This window comes from Choloepus didactylus, chromosome 4, assembly GCF_015220235.1.
Source record: "Choloepus didactylus isolate mChoDid1 chromosome 4, mChoDid1.pri, whole genome shotgun sequence".
Taxonomy (NCBI): domain Eukaryota; kingdom Metazoa; phylum Chordata; class Mammalia; order Pilosa; family Megalonychidae; genus Choloepus; species Choloepus didactylus.
In genome coordinates this window covers 172,140,225-172,160,328 of record NC_051310.1, presented here as the reverse complement: position 1 = coordinate 172,160,328, position 20,104 = coordinate 172,140,225, and the positions used below count along the sequence as shown (strand labels likewise).

The window sequence follows — 20,104 nt, the reverse complement described above, 5'->3', positions numbered from 1 at the left end:
AGAAGGAGAGCTCTGAGGGCTTCACCAGGAGTGTTGGCTGGTGGCTCCCATTGTATGGATGTGTTGCCAAGCCCCATGCTGGTATGGGTCACACAGGGATCGACGAACACTGCTCCAGGGCACTGACAGAGATGGAGGGAAAAGGCCCCATGTATGTGAGTGTGTGTATGTGTGTGCACACACAGATGCTTCTGTGATGTTTGCATGGCTCATGAAATGTTCTATATGCAGAATGCCCACTTTCTAAATATGTGTTTGATTTTTTATGGTGGTATCAACTGTGATACAGGGAGGGATCTCACTGTTGCTCTCTTCCATGAGTAGGGAAACTCAGTCCTCTGGCTGGATGAAAACTGGTGAGTGTCAGATTTTCTGAAGTGTGGTCAATTAAATTTGTCCTCATTTGTTATTATTTAATATAAATGAGGGTATGGTTTGGACCATGAATTCGAGGGTTTCCAAGGGTTAAATGGAATTCTTCATTTTATTTCCTTTTTGTATTTATCTTAGAATTGTAGATAGTTTATATTGTTTTAATTTAAAATATTACATTTTCCTACATTATCTTCAGCACCTATAATTTTCATGATAATAGTCATGATTATGGAATGTATATTATTTTTTAATTTTTTTAATTTCATTTTCTCACCCCTTGGCTCACATGTTGAGTTATTACCATTAAAAATTTCTATGAAATTCTTGAATTCTGTAGGAAGGCATATAAAGAACAAGTACATGAATTTATATCTTTCCTATTAATGTTAACATTCCCTTGTATGATAATTTTCTTTCCTTTTATGCCTCCTTTTGGCACTGTCTTTCTCATATTTCATGCCATCACCCAATACTATTCTGGAAATTATTTTAAGTGCCCACGAGTGTATGCTGTGTGGTGGTGATGGCAGTGGACACAGACCATGGGCTTGGAGAGAGCCCTGGGTTTCAAAACAACATCTCAATTACTTCTTACCCATGTGGATGTGGATGTTACTTAGCTTTCAAGAGTCTCTGTTTCCACATCCATAAATAAAGATGAAATAAGATAATGTATGTTAAGCAACCCTCATTAAATATCTCCCACCCTTTCTTCCCTTTAATGAACTTAGAACATATTTATCTTTCCCACCACCTCTTCCCTCTATCATATCCTAAAAGAAGTGGAAGAGTGGTAGGTTTGCAGCAGCAGGTTGTGCCACACACACCAGAATGGTATGCAGGAAACGATTGTGAATTGGTCTTTTGCCATATGAGCAGAAGTATAACATTTAGAAAAGAGAGATAATGGTCTTGCTCTAATGTGCCAAATCAGACTCCACTAAGTGTGAATTTTGGTCTGGGATGCCAAGGTGGGTTGATGAGAGGTCTGGGCCACTGTCATATGAAGAGCTGAGGTGTTTAGCCTGTGGAATAGAGACATCAGAGTGCTCAACAGCTATCTTCAAATATTTTGTATTTCCTTAAGAGAACCGGAATTAAACTTATTCTTCATTGCTTACTGAGTAGAGTCAGGTGAGAGTCACCTGAAAATGGATCCAGGCTAAAGGCAGGAGGATCCCTCTCATAACATATTGATCCAGGATCAGATGGGCACCCTGAGAGGGTGCAGGATCCCAACATCTGGAGAAGCTTGGTTGGGAGCTGGATGACCACTTGGTGGGGACATTGTAGAGAGAAATCAAGCTTCAGAGGAGATAACTAAAGGATTGTGACAGTCCCTCCCTAGTACAGAGATGCTGTGATTCTATAATTCTGTATTTAATATTGGCTTTGCTTCTGGTGGGTCTTAAAAATGATTTGGTTTTAAGTCTTCAGTGTCATCACAGTATGCAACTACTATGCATTAAATTCCCTACAGAGGGAAGAGTGAATCTAAAGAACATGAAATATTTTTAGAATTAATTTTTAGAACTTCCCAAGATACTACCTTGGAAATCATGGTTTCTCTGTCCTCCCAAGAAGAACAAAGCAAAAGCTTATAAACTGCTGCCTGGTATTCATTCTCTCAAGGCACAGTGATTTTTTTCCCCTAAAATTTTCCATTTTTAAATTTTCTCTCCCCTTCCAATAAATTGTACCTCTTCTAAATACCAGTCCTCTTACCTCAAGAGTTATCTTCTAAGTGAGGCCTTCACTGGAGATCTGATCTGAACTGATCCTTCCATCCCCCATAGCAACCAGTTATTCTCCTGTTTTATTTTCTTTATAACTTTTTACTCTCTGGCATCATTTTACTCATGTGTTACCTATTCATTGTCTGGCTCCCCCATCAGGACATAGGCTCCATGACCATGTGGAATGCGCCTGGCACATAGCAGAGATTCAATTGCTTGTTGAATGAATGAATGGAAGAATTTACTGAAGAGAAAAAATTCACATTCTAGGTATTGAATCCAAATTAATCTGTCAGATGTTCAATTTTTTGCCTGAGATAAGTAAATGTAACCTTTCCATTACTGTGTTCCTTGAAAAATGGAAGAAAAATACTCCATTCCTGCCTCAGGAAGAAACTCTACAGATTAATAAAATGTTGTAGCTGGAACTCTCTAGCTTATGGACTTGATAATTGATAAAATCCCAGAATTTTCTATTTAGATAACCAAATTAAATGTACCATTGGAAATTAGCACCAGGCATCTGGTAGGAGTTCAGGACATACTTGCTGATAAGTAAATGAATGGTCCTGAAAACACTAGCTAGAAATGACTGTAAGGGACTTGGAATCTGTTGGAACAAAAAAGCCCCAGACAGTTGGTGGCTTTGGTGGGAAGTATAAACACCAAGACTAGCGTGCAATTCACAGGAGTTTTTTCCTTCAAATAACTAATCATTTCAGAAACTAAATATGTAGTCAGACTCCAAGTGCAGTGTTGCTTCTCTAAAAGGCAATCCACCTGCAGAACAGCAGAGAAGCCTGACTTGTTTGTTGGTGCATTCCATAAAGCATAAGCAAAGTATTTTCCTACATTCTTCAGCTCAAACAGCCATAGGTGTGGTCCTGCTTGCTTTACAGCAGGGGCTACTTCCTGTTGTACCTGTTCTGCAAAGGGCACGATTGTTAGGAGCATGAGAGAAAAGCACCCTCATTTCAGTTTTGTGCTAGTGTTTAAACAGGGAAAACACATTTTATATCAATGAAAATTTCTGCTAGACTTGATAGAGGTGGAATGAAGGACTCATCTCTTTTAAGAAGCTATAGGCAAGACCATAATCTGTTTTTGGAATGTCTCGGGATTGTTCCTACATAAACAGAAGAGGAAAACAAGGAGGAGCCTTCAGAGAAACAAAGCCCCTCCAGCCAGCAGGTGCTGGAGGGGAATATGACATGGCACCCCATTAGGTAGTGAGGACTGATAAGACTAGCTTCCCGATCACAGGGCCAGAGTGGCCATGTTGAACATGGAGCACACTTGCAGTTAGCAGTCCTTGACTCAAAAACATGAGAACACTCTAGATTAGAAAGCGGAGAATAGTGAGAATGGTTTTATGAAGTTCCTGGCAGAAGAACCCACGATTATGGTGCAAGAATGCTCCAGCCTGCTTCCTAACAGATAGAAATCTGGATAAGCACATTCCCTGGTAGTTAACCCATGAGGGAATATTTTTTTCAATTTTCAATGTGTGGCTCTTGGGCCTTCTGCCTCAGAATTAGAAGTGGTGTTTAAAATGAAAATTCCTAGACCTCTTCTCATACCTGCAAAATCAGTATCTGGAGGTAGGCCCAAGAATCCTATTTATTAGGAAAAATTTTCTATTAAAAGCCCCCTCAAGTTTTGTTCATTAGGATTAAGTTGTATGCTCACATATAAACCAATTAGGAGCCCAAAGAATAAGACTAGGTGATAAAATGAATCATGCCTGTGTTGGAGAGGGTTCCCTTTCCCTGAGCACTTGGCCTCAAGGATGTGAACACTAGAATGAGGTTCTGCCAGCAGGGAAAAAGGATGAAGGTGGATTGGGCAGGCAAGCGTGGTGTTTGCTATCACGGCTATGTAGCTGATCAGTGATAATAACACCCATTGAATTTAGGCCTCCTCTATTGCCACTTATTGAAGTTCACCAGATCAAATGCCTCAAACTTTTTTCATTGATAATAGCCTTTTATGGCTTCAAAGAAACTAGAAATGACATTTGTAGGAAAGTAAAAGAGATTGATCTTGGGATAGTTCAAAATGCCAGATAAAACTTTGAGATTGGAGTCAGTGGGGATATAATATATTTATTCTGCCACTTACTGAACACCTATTATGTGTCAGGTCCTGTATTCAGCCCTGGGGATACATCAGTAAAAATAATAGACCCAAACCTCTGTCCTGTCCTCATGCAGCTGACATCCTAGTGGGAGCGAAAGAGAGTAAATAGGCACATAAGTTCTATGGAGAAAAATAAAGCAAGGAGAGAAGACAGGAGTACTCAGGTAGGAGTGTTGACACTAAATAGAGAAGTGAGGTCAAGAATCACTGAAAAGTTAACATTTGTGCAAAGATTTGAAACAGGTGAGTAGTGAACCATGGGGATATGTGAGGAAGAGGATCCCAGGCAAGATGCTTCAAGTGCAGAGGCCCTGGACTGCGAGCATTCCTGGTTCAAGGAATAGGAAGAAGGCCAATGGGACTAGAGGGGAGAGAAACAAGGGAAGAATAGTAGGAATTGAGGTGAAAGGAATAAAGTGGTAGGGTGGCACCTTTGAAGGGTGCTCAGTTTTGCTGTGAGGGGTATGGGGAGACATTGGAAGATTGGGAGCAGAGGAGTGACATGATTCACCTTTTATTTAAATATTACCATTCTGTCACTGCTTTTAGAATCGACTGCAGGGAAACCTATTAGGAGGCTCCTACAGTGATTCAAATGAGATATGATCAGGGCTTGAATCTGAGATTAATAAGAAAACATGAGGATCTGAGAATAATTCCAAAGTTTCTGGCCTGAGTAAACTGGAAAGATGGAGCCACTATTTACTGATCTGGGGAATATTATGGCAGGACCAAGTTTGTAGAGTGAGAATCAGAAGTTCATTTTATACATGTTAATTATTAGATGCTTTTCAGTCATCTAGGTAAGGATGGTAACTAGGTGACCCAACATATAATCATGCAAATATATATATATATATATATATTTTAGCACTCTTCAGTTAAAAATATACAACTTATTTAGACAATTGCTTTGGATTCCAAGTCATATGTCTCTGTGTGGGTCCATCTACATGTGTAGATCTTAGATGAACTGGAGACGTGAATTCGGAGAATTATCAGCATATACATGATGATTAAAGTCACAGGACTGTATGCAACCACTGGGGAGAGATAGCAGAAGTCAGAAACCTAAGTCCTAGGTTGTCTTCTACACTGTTTTAGGACGTTGACTAAAATAGGTAGGTAGGAAAGTAATTAACCCTTAATTATTCATTGATAATAATGTAGTACGAAAGAAGCATTTTTTTTTCAACGTGATATGGAAGACTGTGCACATCCCAAAATCCATAAAGTACATACAGACTTTGAATCATTATATCCAGTTAAAAAACTCAGGCACATTAAAAACTGATGTAGGGGACTGAGGATGAAAAAACAGGTCTACAATCCCTGGCTCAGCTGTTTCTCCATTCAAAAGCCAACATTTTGACCTCTCCCAGAGACTAAGCAGAGCCTGGAGCAGAGGCCCTCTAACTAGAGACACAGTTATGAAGAAAAAATAGAGCCAGGAAGTAGAATGAAGTTTCCTAGTGGACTTGACTCTGACTCGAACCCTGAGAACACAGAAGTCAAAGCATAACATTGAAAAACTGAGATTTTGGAGTCAAGTAGACCTGTGTTCTAATCCCAGCTCTGCCACTTGCTAGTTGTATGACTAGTAGGCAAATTGCTTACATTCTCTGAGTCTCTGTGTCCTTGTTTATAAAATGGAAAGAACAGTATCTATTTCATGTAAAAATTGAATGGGATAGTAATTGTAAAGCATTTAACACAATGATTGGTATCCTTATTTCTGAAGTTTCTCTATAGTCTCAATTCAGTTAGCAGTCCAAGATGTTATAATACTATTCCTTTGGAGACTAATTTAGTGAACTGAAAGTCTGCTAAACCAAACTAATTTGTAACCTACCAAATGCTCTGTTCCAAGGCCTGGTTATGCAGTTGGGCTAATTGTTGAGTGCATTTAACTCTGGAACCACTAGGGGGCACCTCAAGAAATTAATGGAACTTAACTATAGTAACTGGTGGCTGTAACGAGGTAATGAACTTCCGAATGTGACTTAATACATTGGGAGTACTCTGCTCAGTGCACTTAGGATTCTTAACATCTTTTGCCTCAAACGTGTATGAATTGGTTGTAGCAGAATTCCACAACAGTGTGTGCACTCCTGAGGCACTGTGTCTTATGCTTAGGTAAGGTTCCATTTGTGAAGGACAACTCTGAATTCTCAGGCTTTCTGCCTCAGCTGCAGTTATATATATAGCCCTGTAGCTAGGTCAAACTATTAATTAAATCAGGCAACTTGCAACAATGTACTAAGCCATTTCCAGAAACACTTGTATAGAGAGCTGACACAGAACATCACCTCTGGTCCACCAGTAATGCTTTGGAATGAATTTGCTCACCCTTTATGCCAAGGGCTTGCCATACTGGGTAAACAGCTAACATGTGGCTGAGTCAGAATTCAAAACCAAGGAATGTGGCTCCACTCCACCATATTATATTTCCTATACTGACAGTAACAATGAATTAATACTAAATGCCAGAGGGTGGTGATAAAGAACAGGAGTGGCCATCCTCTCTGCCCTCAATCAATTTATAACCTAGATAAATATGATAATTATGTAAATAACACACCACTATGCAGTTAAAAATATACAAGTCATTCAGACTATTATTATGGATATTGAGTGTGTGTCTATATAGGTCTATCTACATGTATAGGTACATATATAAGTATATACTCATGTATATTTACATTCAATATGATATTAACCAAGTGTCTACTATGAGTCAGCCACATAATGTAACATGAAAGGCAACAGCTTGGTTAAGTAATACAGGGAAGTGCATCAAGATTTTGTCTACTATTTCAGAGGAGGCTGCTTGGAGAAGTTAAGACCTTAGTTGATTTGGGGACAATGGGACTACTGCATCAACATTTGACCCTAGAAAACAGTGTTTATCCTAGTGCTCAGCATCAAATACACTGAATGAGTAAGTGAGTGAACAAATGAATGATTGTTACTTCATGAAGGGGAAGGACAGAAATCAGGAACAGTGGAGGAGAGAATAAGGTGACTGGTGAGAGAAAGGGGATGACTAGAATTGCTAGAATTCCCTCAGCGGTGCTTGTTTGGCAAAGAACTTTTTGACTCCATGATCAGGTCCTCTTTCCTGGCTTTCAGGCCCAGTCCAAGCAATAGAGTTTTGGTTTCTTTTGTTTGTTTGCTTTTTGGAGTCCTGTTTCCTCATAGATGCCATCCACATGTGTGAGAGACAGCTTCTGATTGATTCTCATTTCTGAATGGAATTGTGTTCATCTTTATAAGCCAGGTAATCTGCTGTCACTGAAAGTTAATACACTTATCATGTAGTCAGTTACAAATAAGTCTTTTCATTCATAGATTAATGGAGCAATTAAGACACACATTTTACCAATATTATTTACCCTTTAGTTGCTTCTCAAATATCTTTTCCCCTTTTTCTTCCTTGGCGTTTTCCATAAGGGGTTCTGGTTCTTATATCACGCTAATGCCATCTTTGGGCTGAGCTGCCCAACATGTTTAGTGCATCAAGTACGCTGCCAACTTTCCAGGGAATGAAGCCATGGACCTTCCTCCTAAATGATACTGTTAGCTAAAGTAATTTTTTTCTATCTTAGAAAGTCAAAGTTTTGGTTTATTTTAGACACATCAGCAAAGTATAATTGTCCCAGTAAAAATCATATTGAAAGTTCAGTTAAAAGTGTGTATTCAGGAAAACTTTTAAAATTCCTCCATAACAGCATATAGTGAAAGTGATGTGGTTTGGGGATAACGAACATCTCCAGTGGTCATATGAAGGAACTTAATTCAATGAATTCTCAGTAATGAATAATAATTATTATATTATTAGTGCTTAAAGACCTGATAGGAGTCAAGAAGGGAAAATTTTTGTCTATGGATGTGAGCTAACATGTTCATTATGTTGCACATCCTTGAAGGTCATTTGCCGCTTTTAAAAGAAGAATCTGTCACTCTTTTTTATCTGTGTTTCTCCCCCTTTGAAAGAAATACCGTTTTCACTTTCTTCTTTGCCTAAATGAAAATGGCCCCAAGAAGCTCACATTTTGTGAACTTCAGACTGCAGATGCTACATAACTCAAAAAACAGAGCCACAAAACCCCACTCTTTCATTTGGATTCTGTGAACCGCTGAGACTTGTGGAGTGTGAGTGATGTCAGAATAAAGCCCTAAAGGTGTAGTGTCAGAGCTCGAGTTCTGCCCTGGGGCATGTGAGCCAGCAAGCAATAGGAGCCCTGCTCTCTCAACCCAGGGCTGAATGCAGCCCTCATTGTTTTAATCACAGAGCTACAGCTTGTGGGTAAGAAACTTGGATTTGACAACAGCAGCAGAAAGAGAATATTGTATGCCTTCAATCAGCTTTGTATTAGGAGATCCTTAAAGGGAAAATTATGTGAAAGAAAGAAGGAGGAAGAAAACAACAAACTAGCAAGATCCCTATTTCAGTATAATTTGGAGAAAATCACTGATTTGGGTTGGTCATGTTGCCAGAACAGATGACTCAAGGCTTCCAAACAAAAATGGAAATCAGGAGGATGCCTGAAGCCTGAAAGGAGAACAAATTGTGAAGATCTGATTGACTGTAAGGCTTCAAGATCAACTTTACCAAAGATGAGCTTGGATCAGTGCCCAGAAAATAACTGAATGGTGATGTTCATTTAGGCCCTGACTGTTGAAACAAAATAAAATGTAGTAATTGTGCTCTGTTAGGTACACAGACGTGTTAATGCTTTCCAATTTCCCCAACTGGGGAGCTGATGTCACTGTCCCTGTCGCTCCTATTTCATGCTTCACCGATGAGTATTATTGCTGCTTGGGACGCTTGCTGAATGCCAGGTTTTTGGCAAAGGGTGGGATCCAGGTGAAAGCATTCTTCTGGTGCTGTGCATGAGTGTGCTGCAGGTGGCTTTGAACGTGGCTTTGCAACTTGGAAATCATTTCTTTAATTGGCCTTTATAGGTCAGGATAATGTGCATCTCTCTCCCGGCATTCCCAGTGTGATGGTCCCTGGACTGGGTTCTGACGCCTAGCGCTTCGCCTCTGACAGACAGGGAAAGTCCCGGTTTCCACGGGCAGCAGAGTTGTACATTTTGTCCTCTCTTAAGCAGGAAGATATTTTATTCATGGTGTCCTTAGACTCTTACTCATTTTCTCATTAATTTACCTGTTGACTTTTATGATAACCTTTCTACAATAGACAACAGAGTTTGACTCCCTCTAAAGGTCAGCTGTGAAGCAGCTCCCGTGTTTCTTTCTCTTTGGGGGTTGCAAAGAAGAGAAGATTCCATGTTGCTGCTCGTTAACACCAAAACCTGCTTATTAATCTAGCAACTTAGAAAATTTCCCAGTCCACTTATAGGAGCACTCCACGTCTACGGTACAAATGATTTTCATACAAATATTTTCTACATATTTAATTAGAAAAATAACAGCAAAACCAACAGTGGGATGTCTTAGACAGAACATGATTTTTCCACTCCTTTTTGGTTTCTTTACCTGAGACAAACTTTGTGAATAAAGTCTCCCCTGTCTATCCTTTCATTACTGTAAAGTCTTCAGACTTCAGTAGCTAAATTAAAGCAAGTAACTTTTTATTTCAGCTATCCAAATGGTCTAAAGATGTTGTCAGGTACAAGATGTTTAATTAAGGATCTGTCTGGTCCCTATGGTATCTAAAATTGGGGCCTTAAAACTGGGTAATCTAAAATTGGAAACTATTAATGAGAGGCAGCAGGAAGGCTTCTTGAATGGTTTGACTTTCTGTAACTGTAAGCACCAAGACTGGACACATGCTAGAGCTCACAGGAAATTCCACATTTCCTTACTTCCATACAATCAGCATCTTTTCAATGGTTGTTATATGACCCTGGAGCCATCCATATGTTAAATATCTTCACACTTAAAAAATGGGGGCAGGGGGAAATGAGGGGTAAAATTATTTTGTAGGGTTTGGCACAAATCTGTATTTCAGATAAGCTGTGTGTGAGCTGTCTTTGAGAAGAACACATGTGATGTAGTTTTTGATCTTCATTTTATAGATGTACATAAGTATTACAAGGCCTCGTCTTGATTATACAATTAAAAACAAATGTGATCCAATATTGTAGCACTCCATGTCTACTAACGTTTCTGAACAATAACTCAATATATTAACCATCATGATCTAATGGCTTGGGAGACCTAGTACCCCATTCTCAGATTTACTGTACAACTTTAGTCTGCTAGCGTTTCCACGTTCCATCTGCTGTATGGAGTTCTCTCACAGGATATCACACTAATGAGATAGTGTTTTAATGCTTGATGGGCTCCCTGTGAGAAAGGATCTAAAACCATTGTTAAAAATTGTTCTCACAGTCTCCTTCTAAATGTGTCGCTTAACATTTAACAGTTATCTTCAATGTAATTAGAATTTAACAATTACAATTTAAGACTTTTTCAGAAAGCTCCTAAAGGCTATTTGTATCAGAACATTTTTGGCTGCAGGTTGACAGAAGAGATAAAAGAAAGCAGCTCAGATAGCTAAAAAATAATAACATTTCATATAACTGGAAATCTGGAGGCAGGGTGCCAAGATTGTTCAGTAGTTGAACAATGTCATGGTACAAGTTCTTTCCATCTTTCTGCTCAGCCGTGCTTGTGAGCAATGATGTCCTACTTGGCTGCAGCATACAGGCATCTCATGCAGCTAGGACACCATCTAGCAAAGAAGATGGTCCTATGGGCTTTGTTTCCTTAGGTCCAAGGAAATCCAGAACTCCCACCAGACTCCTCACTGGTCCCACGGACTTGACTTGGGTTCATGCCAAGTCATTAGCAAGGAAATGAGACTGCCAATCTAGTAAGGAATAAGACTGCTGTGATTGGCTTGACTAACCCTTCTTCACCCCCTGGACTAAAGAAGGATGCTCCTCCGCAAGCTTGGGATGTCGAACACCTGCACTAGTTGGCGTTCTGCCCCCTGAGGAACAAGGTAGGGTTAGGAAAGGTGTACTTCTATTGGGTTAGCAACCAACAGTGCTCCCCACTGACTTTTTGGGTAATAACAGTTTTTATTTTAATATTTAATATTAATATTTAAGTGTTTTGTATTGCTGAAGTATGCATTTTCTTTCTCTCATATTGCCAGAATTATCCTGGTTTGCCTCTTACCTCATTCTGATCCAGTTGGAAAATATTTAATCAGCTTTCACAAAAATGATCTCACTCATCATAGCCCAGTTCTTTCAATTATACAACTAGTGTTTCACATTATGGTAAAATAGAATTGAATGGAAATGGGAATAGAGACCTGATTTTTAATTACCTTTTTTCCTTCCTCCTAAAATAAAAAATGGCAAACTATTGTTGCAACAGAAATAACATAACTTTTCAAAAGTTTTATAGAAATAGTTTTATTTCCAGGAAAAAAACTGCAATACTGTATCTCCCAGTGGTCAAGGACATGGACAATGGAGAAAACAGAACTTGATTTGAGTCACTGAACCCAATTAGGCAGTCATGTGATGTTAGGCCTCACCTGCAAAATGAAGCAAATAATCAAATCTCCTTCAATGGATCACTGTGAGAATTGAGTGAGATTGGCATACATACAGATGCCTACACTTACTTATTCTTATCACAGTAGCTAGTATATAGTAAGCTTTCCAAATATTGAGTACTTTTACTCATAGTATTTACATAACTCCATATATATCCAAGTTAACATTTTCCCACACAGGATAGTTGTAATCAAACTCAAAACTTTTAGAAGTAACTGTGAGAAACAAGACATAATTCATTCTACAAATTTATGGGAGGTGTTGCATTGGCTTTTTTGCCTCTTTCAGAAATTTCTCCATTTGGCTCATTGTGGGTGAAAACATAAAACTAGAGGGGTGTTTTTGCTGTTCTGTCAGGGCAAAGAGCTGTTACATAAATGTTTAAAATCCCACTTTCCATTCATCCAGCAAGGAGACTTAATATGAAAAAAATAAAATAAAATAAGCAGGATGAAGCTGTTGACATGGGTGTCCAGCTCTCTTAACTTCCCTGCTCATTGGCCTGGGAAGCTGCATACTCTATATATTAAGCCAAAACTATATGAAGGCAGAAAAATTGGCAAAATGAACAGTATATGTGAATATAAATGTCAATTCTTTTTAGCAGAAAAAATGAATCTCCCTTATAAAACATTACATTTCCTTTTTTGTGTTTTAGAATCTGTATATTATAACTTTGGCTCTTCAATGAGAAGACTTGGCAAAGAGGCCTCATAGCAGCCATATTGGCTGTAGAGGCCATGAGGTTTACTTTATGTATACAGGACTCTGGGGTGTAAATAATAAATCCAACTGAAACTTATTTAAAATTTAAAAACATGGGTTTATTGGTAATGTTATTGGGTATCTCATAGACTCAAAGGCAAAGTTGCAAAATAATATTCAGGAAGGACAGCGATGTTAAGTAGGCTTAAAGAAAACTTGGAACCAGGGTCACAAACGGTACCATCTTTTCTCCACCTTGCTTCTGTGTTTCCCTGAATGGTGGCTTTCTTCTTTTTAACACTGCAGATTGGCTTTCTCCAGATGACTGACAACTTGGCTACTGATGGTATACTAGCTTTATATCTTAAAGCTTTAAATACACAGAGCAAAACTGACTTCTTTAGTTCCAGTTTCAAAATCGTGGAGAAAGATCTCTGATACGTCCAGCTTGGATCCAGTGCCCTCCCATTGATCCAAACTGGAGCAAAGAGGTAGAACACTATCTGGATCCATTTGGGTGAGGTGCCCAATCAATTGTTGCCTGTGAGCAGCATCACATTATACTAAATAAGTTGCTGCCAGAGAACCAGTACTATACTTTAGGCAAAAGTTTGAATTAAGACAGAGTTCATTTCTTCCAAAAAGCACTTGCTCATGTCTTCTTGTGCTTTTTTCTTTGAAGAACAAATCTGAGTATTGGTAAGGCCATTCTTGGAGGCCTTCAAGTCTATCCATTGCTGTTGTACATCCCATCTCTGGCTCCCATGACAAGTAACCCCTAGACTGCTTGACTACATAACATAATGGGGAACTCACCACATTTCAGGAGAACCAAATTCTATCTTTAGATAGTGCTGACTATTAGAATTCTTTCCTTGTATTAAGTTCCTGCTGGGCCAAAGATGTGTTTTTCTTTGTTGCTTCCACCTGTTGGAAAGGCTCTGGGGAAGGTACCCTAAAGGGCTTCAGATACGAAAACATCCCTGCCCTCAAAGAGCTAACAATTTAGGAACTATAGAACGAGCCCTTTACTCACCTCACTGAAGGGTTCTGTGTAAGCCAGCAAATCCAAGGAAGAAAAAGAAGTCCCATGTTGGATTGGGTGGTACACTGTGTTAATCTGAATAAGCTCTAACTTTCTTGTTCCATAGGCACAGCTGGAAGCACAACCCACTTTAAGGGAGTCAGAGTGAAACATGGGAAGTCAATGGGAGAGGCTCCAGCCCCATGATAAATGGCTATTCTAAATTACGAACAGGTTGACTCTTACTGTTATCTGTAGCCACCATACACTCATCAGAAAAACTGAGTGCCTCAGAAAATAACGCAGAATATTCTCTTGTATTTATATTTTTTCAGATTTAAAATGAGGAAGTGGCAAGTATATAAAGATTCTAGGATAGAAAAATTTGAAATTTTTCATTATATAATTTAATAAGAAGTAAGTTATGGCTTTTATAAATCTTATCATAGCATGCACCAGTCATTCCTGTTTTTGCCTAAAAACTTCTGACTGTGTGACCATGGGTCCCTCAACATTGGCAACAAAAGCTGCCACCATGCCCTGTGAGCTTGCCTACCTGGCAGGCAGTTTGGTATGTCCTCTGTCAGCAATGTATATCCTTATAACCAATCCTCCCTGATACCATTGCCAGAGTGTGTTCATTTCATTGTGTTAGTAAAGATAAGATTTAGGATTTCATCACCTTGTGAGCCTCAGAAAGTTTCAGTCTAGTGGGCTCGGGTGTAAACCTAACTTCATCTGGTTACCACAAGCGAGCCAATACAAGACTGTAAATAGTTTAAAGCTACCTATCACACAACTGAGAAAAAAAAATGCAAGATTCCTTTGAGAGAGGAAGGTCAACTTCATCTTTAAGGTATAGCTCATGGTCATGTTTAGCAATGGCAAGTTTAGCAATGGTGAGGGATTCCAGTCCATCTTAGTATCATTTATTCATGTTCTGCGTATCATATGTTAATAAATGTAGAGTAATCTCTCCACTTCAGAATTAAAACAAAGGAAGCCATCAGGTTGGTGTGCTACATTGAATAATTGAGAATACTTTAGGATTAGTTGCTTTATCCATAAACAAAGGCAGAATTACCTGTTTCCCAATTTCCTTGTTTAATTTATATGAAAATCTTTCATTACTCTGCAGGTTGTTTGGTTTCTACAAGGGAATTCTGCCACCCATCTTGGCTGAAACCCCAAAAAGAGCAGTGAAGGTAAGCAATGAATGCCTTCCAACCAAGTGAAAGTCGGCTGCAGAAACAGCCTTAGCATTAAAACACCTCACAACAAACCATAAGACATTATTGTGAATTAAACATAATACGCTAAGAATTTTAAAGCATAAGTTATAGCTTAGTTTTTATTATAATATGACATGGTCAGTCTCTTAAATATGTATATCAGTTTGTGGATTTTTTTTTCTGGTGAGACACTCCCTTTCTAATAGGGAAATTATACAAAAAGCATAATCGTGCATGAAATTCATGCAATCAAACCACAGCAGCCACAAAATTAAGCTTAGACCTTTTCTCAAACCAATTCATAAAATTTCCTTTGGAGCAATAATTATTAAAGAAAGAGGGAGAGAGGGAGAAGGGAGCAGAGAGGAGATGTAGAAAACCTTTCTTCCCAAATCATTCCCAATAGTTTATGAGCAGAGTCATCTAATACACTGTATTTCTTTGTATATGGTTCTCATATAATACATTTATTTGCATACTAACTTCATGTTCTTTCTTGTTCTCTTCTTTTAAGAACTCTCTATTCTGGATCTTAAAAATTATTGCTTCCACTATCCTGGTTTCCATCCGTTTAACCACATAACTGGGGAGGTTCACGTACCACCTGTTGGCTCAGTCCCTGGATAGGAACGTGGAGATCTGGCAGGACTTCCGGCGAAGGAAGAACTAAATCTGATCATGTTTTCTGTATGTCCTCTCAGACAAAAGTACTCTTACTAGTATTGACAGTGACTCTTCCCAGTGTTGCTTCCCTCCCCCATACCACTGACATCACTGAATATGGCTTTGTCTTTCCATAATAACAACAAAACTTAGATTAAAAGACTTCCTTTCCAACTAATAACATACTGCTTTTTTCACATACATCACTCAATTTGTTGTCCCAATATTCCTGAAAGGTAAGAAGGGGCAGCTTATATACTTTTACTCGGTAAGTTAAGATGGTGACTGGGTTAAAAAATTAGGATAAAATAATCAACAGACTTATCATACACAAAAACCAAACTTTTGTATTATGTCAAAATACTAATTTAGCAGGATTTAATTTAGGTCTAGAATTCAGAAAAAAAACACTTGAAAACATTCTTTCTCTACAAATTCATCTTCTTTGTTATCGTTTTTGTGATTTTATGTTATTGCTTCAATACAAATTTCATTACAAGAATCTGAATCGCAGCAGAGAATCTGGAAAAAGTTCACCAGAGTACACAAAAGGGCTGAATTGAATTATGAAATTGCTTCACTTGATAAAAGATTGCCCAAGTAAACAAACAGAGCAGAGTTCCTGTTCAAAAGGAAAGTCACTTTGTCTCCGTGGAATAATACATTCGGTTGTTCAGTGTTTCACATGTATAAATAAAGTAAATTATAATTAAAGGTTTTTCCTGCAATATTTTTCCTTAATACTATATATTGGAGACAATTTAAACTTTAAAAGGATTAAGGTTTATCAATGTTGAAGTTTTTTACTAAAAAGAAAAAGTTTAGCTTTACAAAACTAATTTAGTCTCTACTTATAAAAAAGCAATGCTCCCTGCCAGAACAATGGTTAACAGATGAACTTTTGGGCAACTGGATATAGTGTATGTGTCCAAGACATCTTGTTTCAAATAGATTTTACCTTACAATTATTGGGACATATGGTAAGTACTTTGGCTTTTTAAGGATAACTTAGAGTGAAGTCTATCTTTGCCAGATGGATAGCACTAGTTTTTCAACACAATTTATGAAAACATTCGTTTTATAGATATTTATCTTAGGATCTGTGAGGAAAGCTCTCACCTGATTGTAATGATTTCATACATCATAAACTGCCTCACCGTATGTCATCAAAGTTTACTTCGGAAAAGTATTCAGAGGCTCTATATGTGTCTATATCTCTTCCATGGCACTGACACTTTGCTTACAATTGTTACCATAATCAGAAACAGACAATTTTTAGTTTTTCTGGACTTTATTCTTTAAAATGAGGTTCATTGGTAAAATAATGACTCACCAATGCTAAATAAATGAAACTTCCCCTTTCACAAATCAAGACAGAATTAGTATTGCTGTTGACTGTGTGATTGTGAAAACCTTGTGGCTCACACTCCCTCTATCCAGTGAATGGACAGATGAGTAGAAAAACGGGGACAAAAAAGTAAATGAATAATAGGGGGTGGGGGTAATGGGATGTTTTGGGTGTTCTTTTTTACTTTTATTTTTATTTTTGTTGCTTTTGTGGGGTAATGAAAATGTTCAAAAATTGGTTGTGGTGATGAATGCACACCTATATGATGATACTATGAAACAACTGATTGTACACTTGGATGATTGTATGGTATGTGAATATATCTCAATAAAATTGTGGGGAAAAAAGAAAGAAAAAACAAAATGAAGACTCCATAAAGAGACTAACTGGTCCCTCAGAGATAGAAGTGGCCACGGTCCAGTTTGCAGCATCTAGTCTTGAGCTTCACAGGTCCAGAAATACCATTTTCCATGTTCAGAGGCTCAAGGACTGCCTATTGCTAATCATACTCAGGAGAGATTACAAACTGCAAAGGCTGTTTGTTCATCACTGTATCCCTACACCCATCATAGGGTCTACACATAGTAGGTGTTGAATCACTATTAGATGAATAAATAAAAACTATGTAGAGAGAAATGGAAAGAAAATTTATAAACTTATAAAGGAGACATTAGAGTCTTGTACTATGTAGAGTATCTGGAAGGCCACAATTTCCACTTCTAGCCAAGATGAAGTAACAGGAACCAGACTGACTTCCCCACCTGAAACAACAACAAAAGATGAGAAAGATATATTAAACAACAATTTTCAAGACACTGGACATCAGATAATGAAAGATAAATTTGCCCCAGTTTACCACCTTGAGAGGGTTTCCAGGCCCTTAGGCAGGGACAGAAAATCCAGGCAGCATCCAGCAGACTTCCTGAGTTGAGACAGAGCTGAGAATCTGGGGAGAAGCAGGTGGCTAGAGCGCACAAGACAGAGTACCAGAGACAAGTGGGCTGCAGAACTCCAGAGATCTACAGAAGGCCCCTGTCTCAGTTTGCTGGAGCTGCTTGTGGTTGACTTAAACAACAAGAATCTACTGGCTTATGGTTTTAGAGGCCAGAAGTCCCAAATCAAGGCATCAACAAGCCATGCTTTCTCCCTGGCTCGGTGGAGTTCTGGTGACGGCTGTCCTCCATCATGTGGCAAACTCTCTCTCTCTCCTTGTGTCTGCTCTTCTCGTCTCCTGACTTCAGGCTTCTTCCCGTGGCTTTCCCTCTTTATAAGGCCTCCAGCAATATGGATTAAGACCCACCCTGAATCAAATTGGACACACCTTAACAAATAATATCTTCAAAGGTACTGTTTATAGATGGACTCACACCCACAGGAAGGCAGACTAAGTTTAAGAACATGTCTTTTGTTGTGGTACATTATTCAGTCTGCCACATCCCCTCAAATACTGAGCTGAGTATAGGCATACCTTGTTTTATTGACCTTTGCTTTATTGCACTTCACAGATATTACGCTTTTTACAAATTGAAGTTTTGTGGCAACCTTACATCGAGGAAGTCTATTGGTACCATTTTTTTCCAACAGAATGTGCCACTTTATGTCTCTGTGTGACATTTTGGTAATGCTTGCAATATTTCAAATGTTTTTTATTATTATGTATGTTATGGTGATCTGTGATCACTGATCTTTGATGTTACTTTTGTAATTGTTTGGGGGCACCACCAACCGGGCTCATATAAGATGGCAAACTTAATCACTAAATGTTGTGTATGTTCCATGGCTCCACCATCCATCCATTCACCTATCCCTCTCCCCTTTCTCTGACCTCCCTATTCCCTGAGACACAATAATATTGAAATTAGGCCAATTAATAACCCTACAATGGCCTCTAAGTGTTCAAGTGAAAGGAAGAGTCAGTCACATGTCTCTCACTGTAAATCAAAAGCTGGACATAATTAAGCTTAGTGAGGAAGGAATATGGACAGCAAGACAGGCCAAAAGCTAGGCTCTCTTGCACCAAAGAGTTAGCCAAGTTGTGAATGCAAAGGAAAAGTTCTCGAAGGAAATTAAAAGTGCTACTCCAGTGAACACATAGGTGAAAAGAAAGTGAAAATGGCCTTCCTGGTGATACAGAGAAAACTTTAGTGGTCTGGATAGATCAAACCAGCCACAACATTCTCTTAAGCCAAAGCAGAATGCAGAGCAAAGCCCTAACTCTCTTCAAATTCTATGAAGTCTGAGAGAGCTGAGGAAGCTGCAGAAGACAAGTTTGAAAGTAGTTAATGTCATTTAAGGAAAGAAGCCAACTCTACAACAGAGAAGCATAAAGTGAAGCAGCAAGTGCTGACGTGCCTGCTGTAGCAAGTTATCCAGAAGATTTAGCTAAGAAAATTGATGAAGGTGGCTACACTAATAGATTTTACTGTAGGTGAAACTCCTTATATGGGAAGAAGATGCCATCTAGGACTTTCCTAGCTAGAGAGGAGAAGTTAATGCCTAGCTTCAAAGCTTCAAAGGACAGGCTGACTCTCTTGTTAGGAGCTAATGCAGCTGGTGACTTTGAGCTGAAGCTAATGCTCATATACCATTCTGAAAATCTTAAGGTCCTTAAGAATTATGCTAAATCGACTCTGCCTGTGTTCTATAAATGGAAAAACAAAGCCTGGATGACAGCACATCTGTTTCCCACATGGTTTACTGACTATTTTAAGCCCAGTGTTGAGACCTACTGCTCAGAAAAAAGATTCCTTTCAAAAAATGACTAGTCATTGACAATGCACCTGGTCACCCAAGAGCTCTGATGGCGATGTACAATGAGATGAATGCGGTTTTCATGCCTGCTAATGCAACATCCATTCTGCAGCCCATAGACCAAAGGGTAATTTTGACTTTCACATCTTACTCTTTAAAATTCATTTCATAAGGCTATAACTGCAGTAGATAGTGATTCCTCTGATGGATCTGGGCAAAGTAAATTGAAAATCTTCTGGAAAGGATTCACCATTGTAAGTGCCATTAAGAACATTTGTGATTCATGGGAGGAAGTCAAAATATCAACATTAACAGGAGTTTGGAAGAAGTTGATTCCAAACCTCATGGATGACTTTGAGGCATTCAAGACTTCAGTGGAGGAAGTAACTGCATATGTAGTGAAAATAGCAAGAGAACTAGAAGTGGAGTCTGAAGATGTGATTGAATTGCTGCGATCTGTGATAAAACTTGAATAGATGAGGAGTTTCTTCCTATGGATGAGCAAAGAAAGTGGTTTCTTGAGATGGAATCTACTCCTGGTGAAGATGTCATGAACACTGTTGAAATGACAACAAAGGATTTAA

At 38.6% G+C, this 20,104-nt stretch overlaps 1 protein-coding gene across 8 annotated transcripts in view; it reads left to right on the top strand.

Moving 5' to 3' along the window:
- The window catches only part of SLC25A21 (solute carrier family 25 member 21), a 489,133-nt gene that overhangs the window by 422,646 nt on the left and 46,383 nt on the right, over positions 1-20,104 (top strand). For all 8 annotated transcript variants that reach the window (XR_005216541.1, XM_037834862.1, XM_037834865.1 and 5 more), the window contains one exon: positions 14,665-14,731. Coding sequence is in view for 7 of the 8 variants with exons in the window: in XM_037834862.1 (XP_037690790.1) it covers positions 14,665-14,731 (67 nt within the window). In the remaining variant the exon portion in view is untranslated. The remainder of the gene's footprint in view (positions 1-14,664; positions 14,732-20,104) is intronic.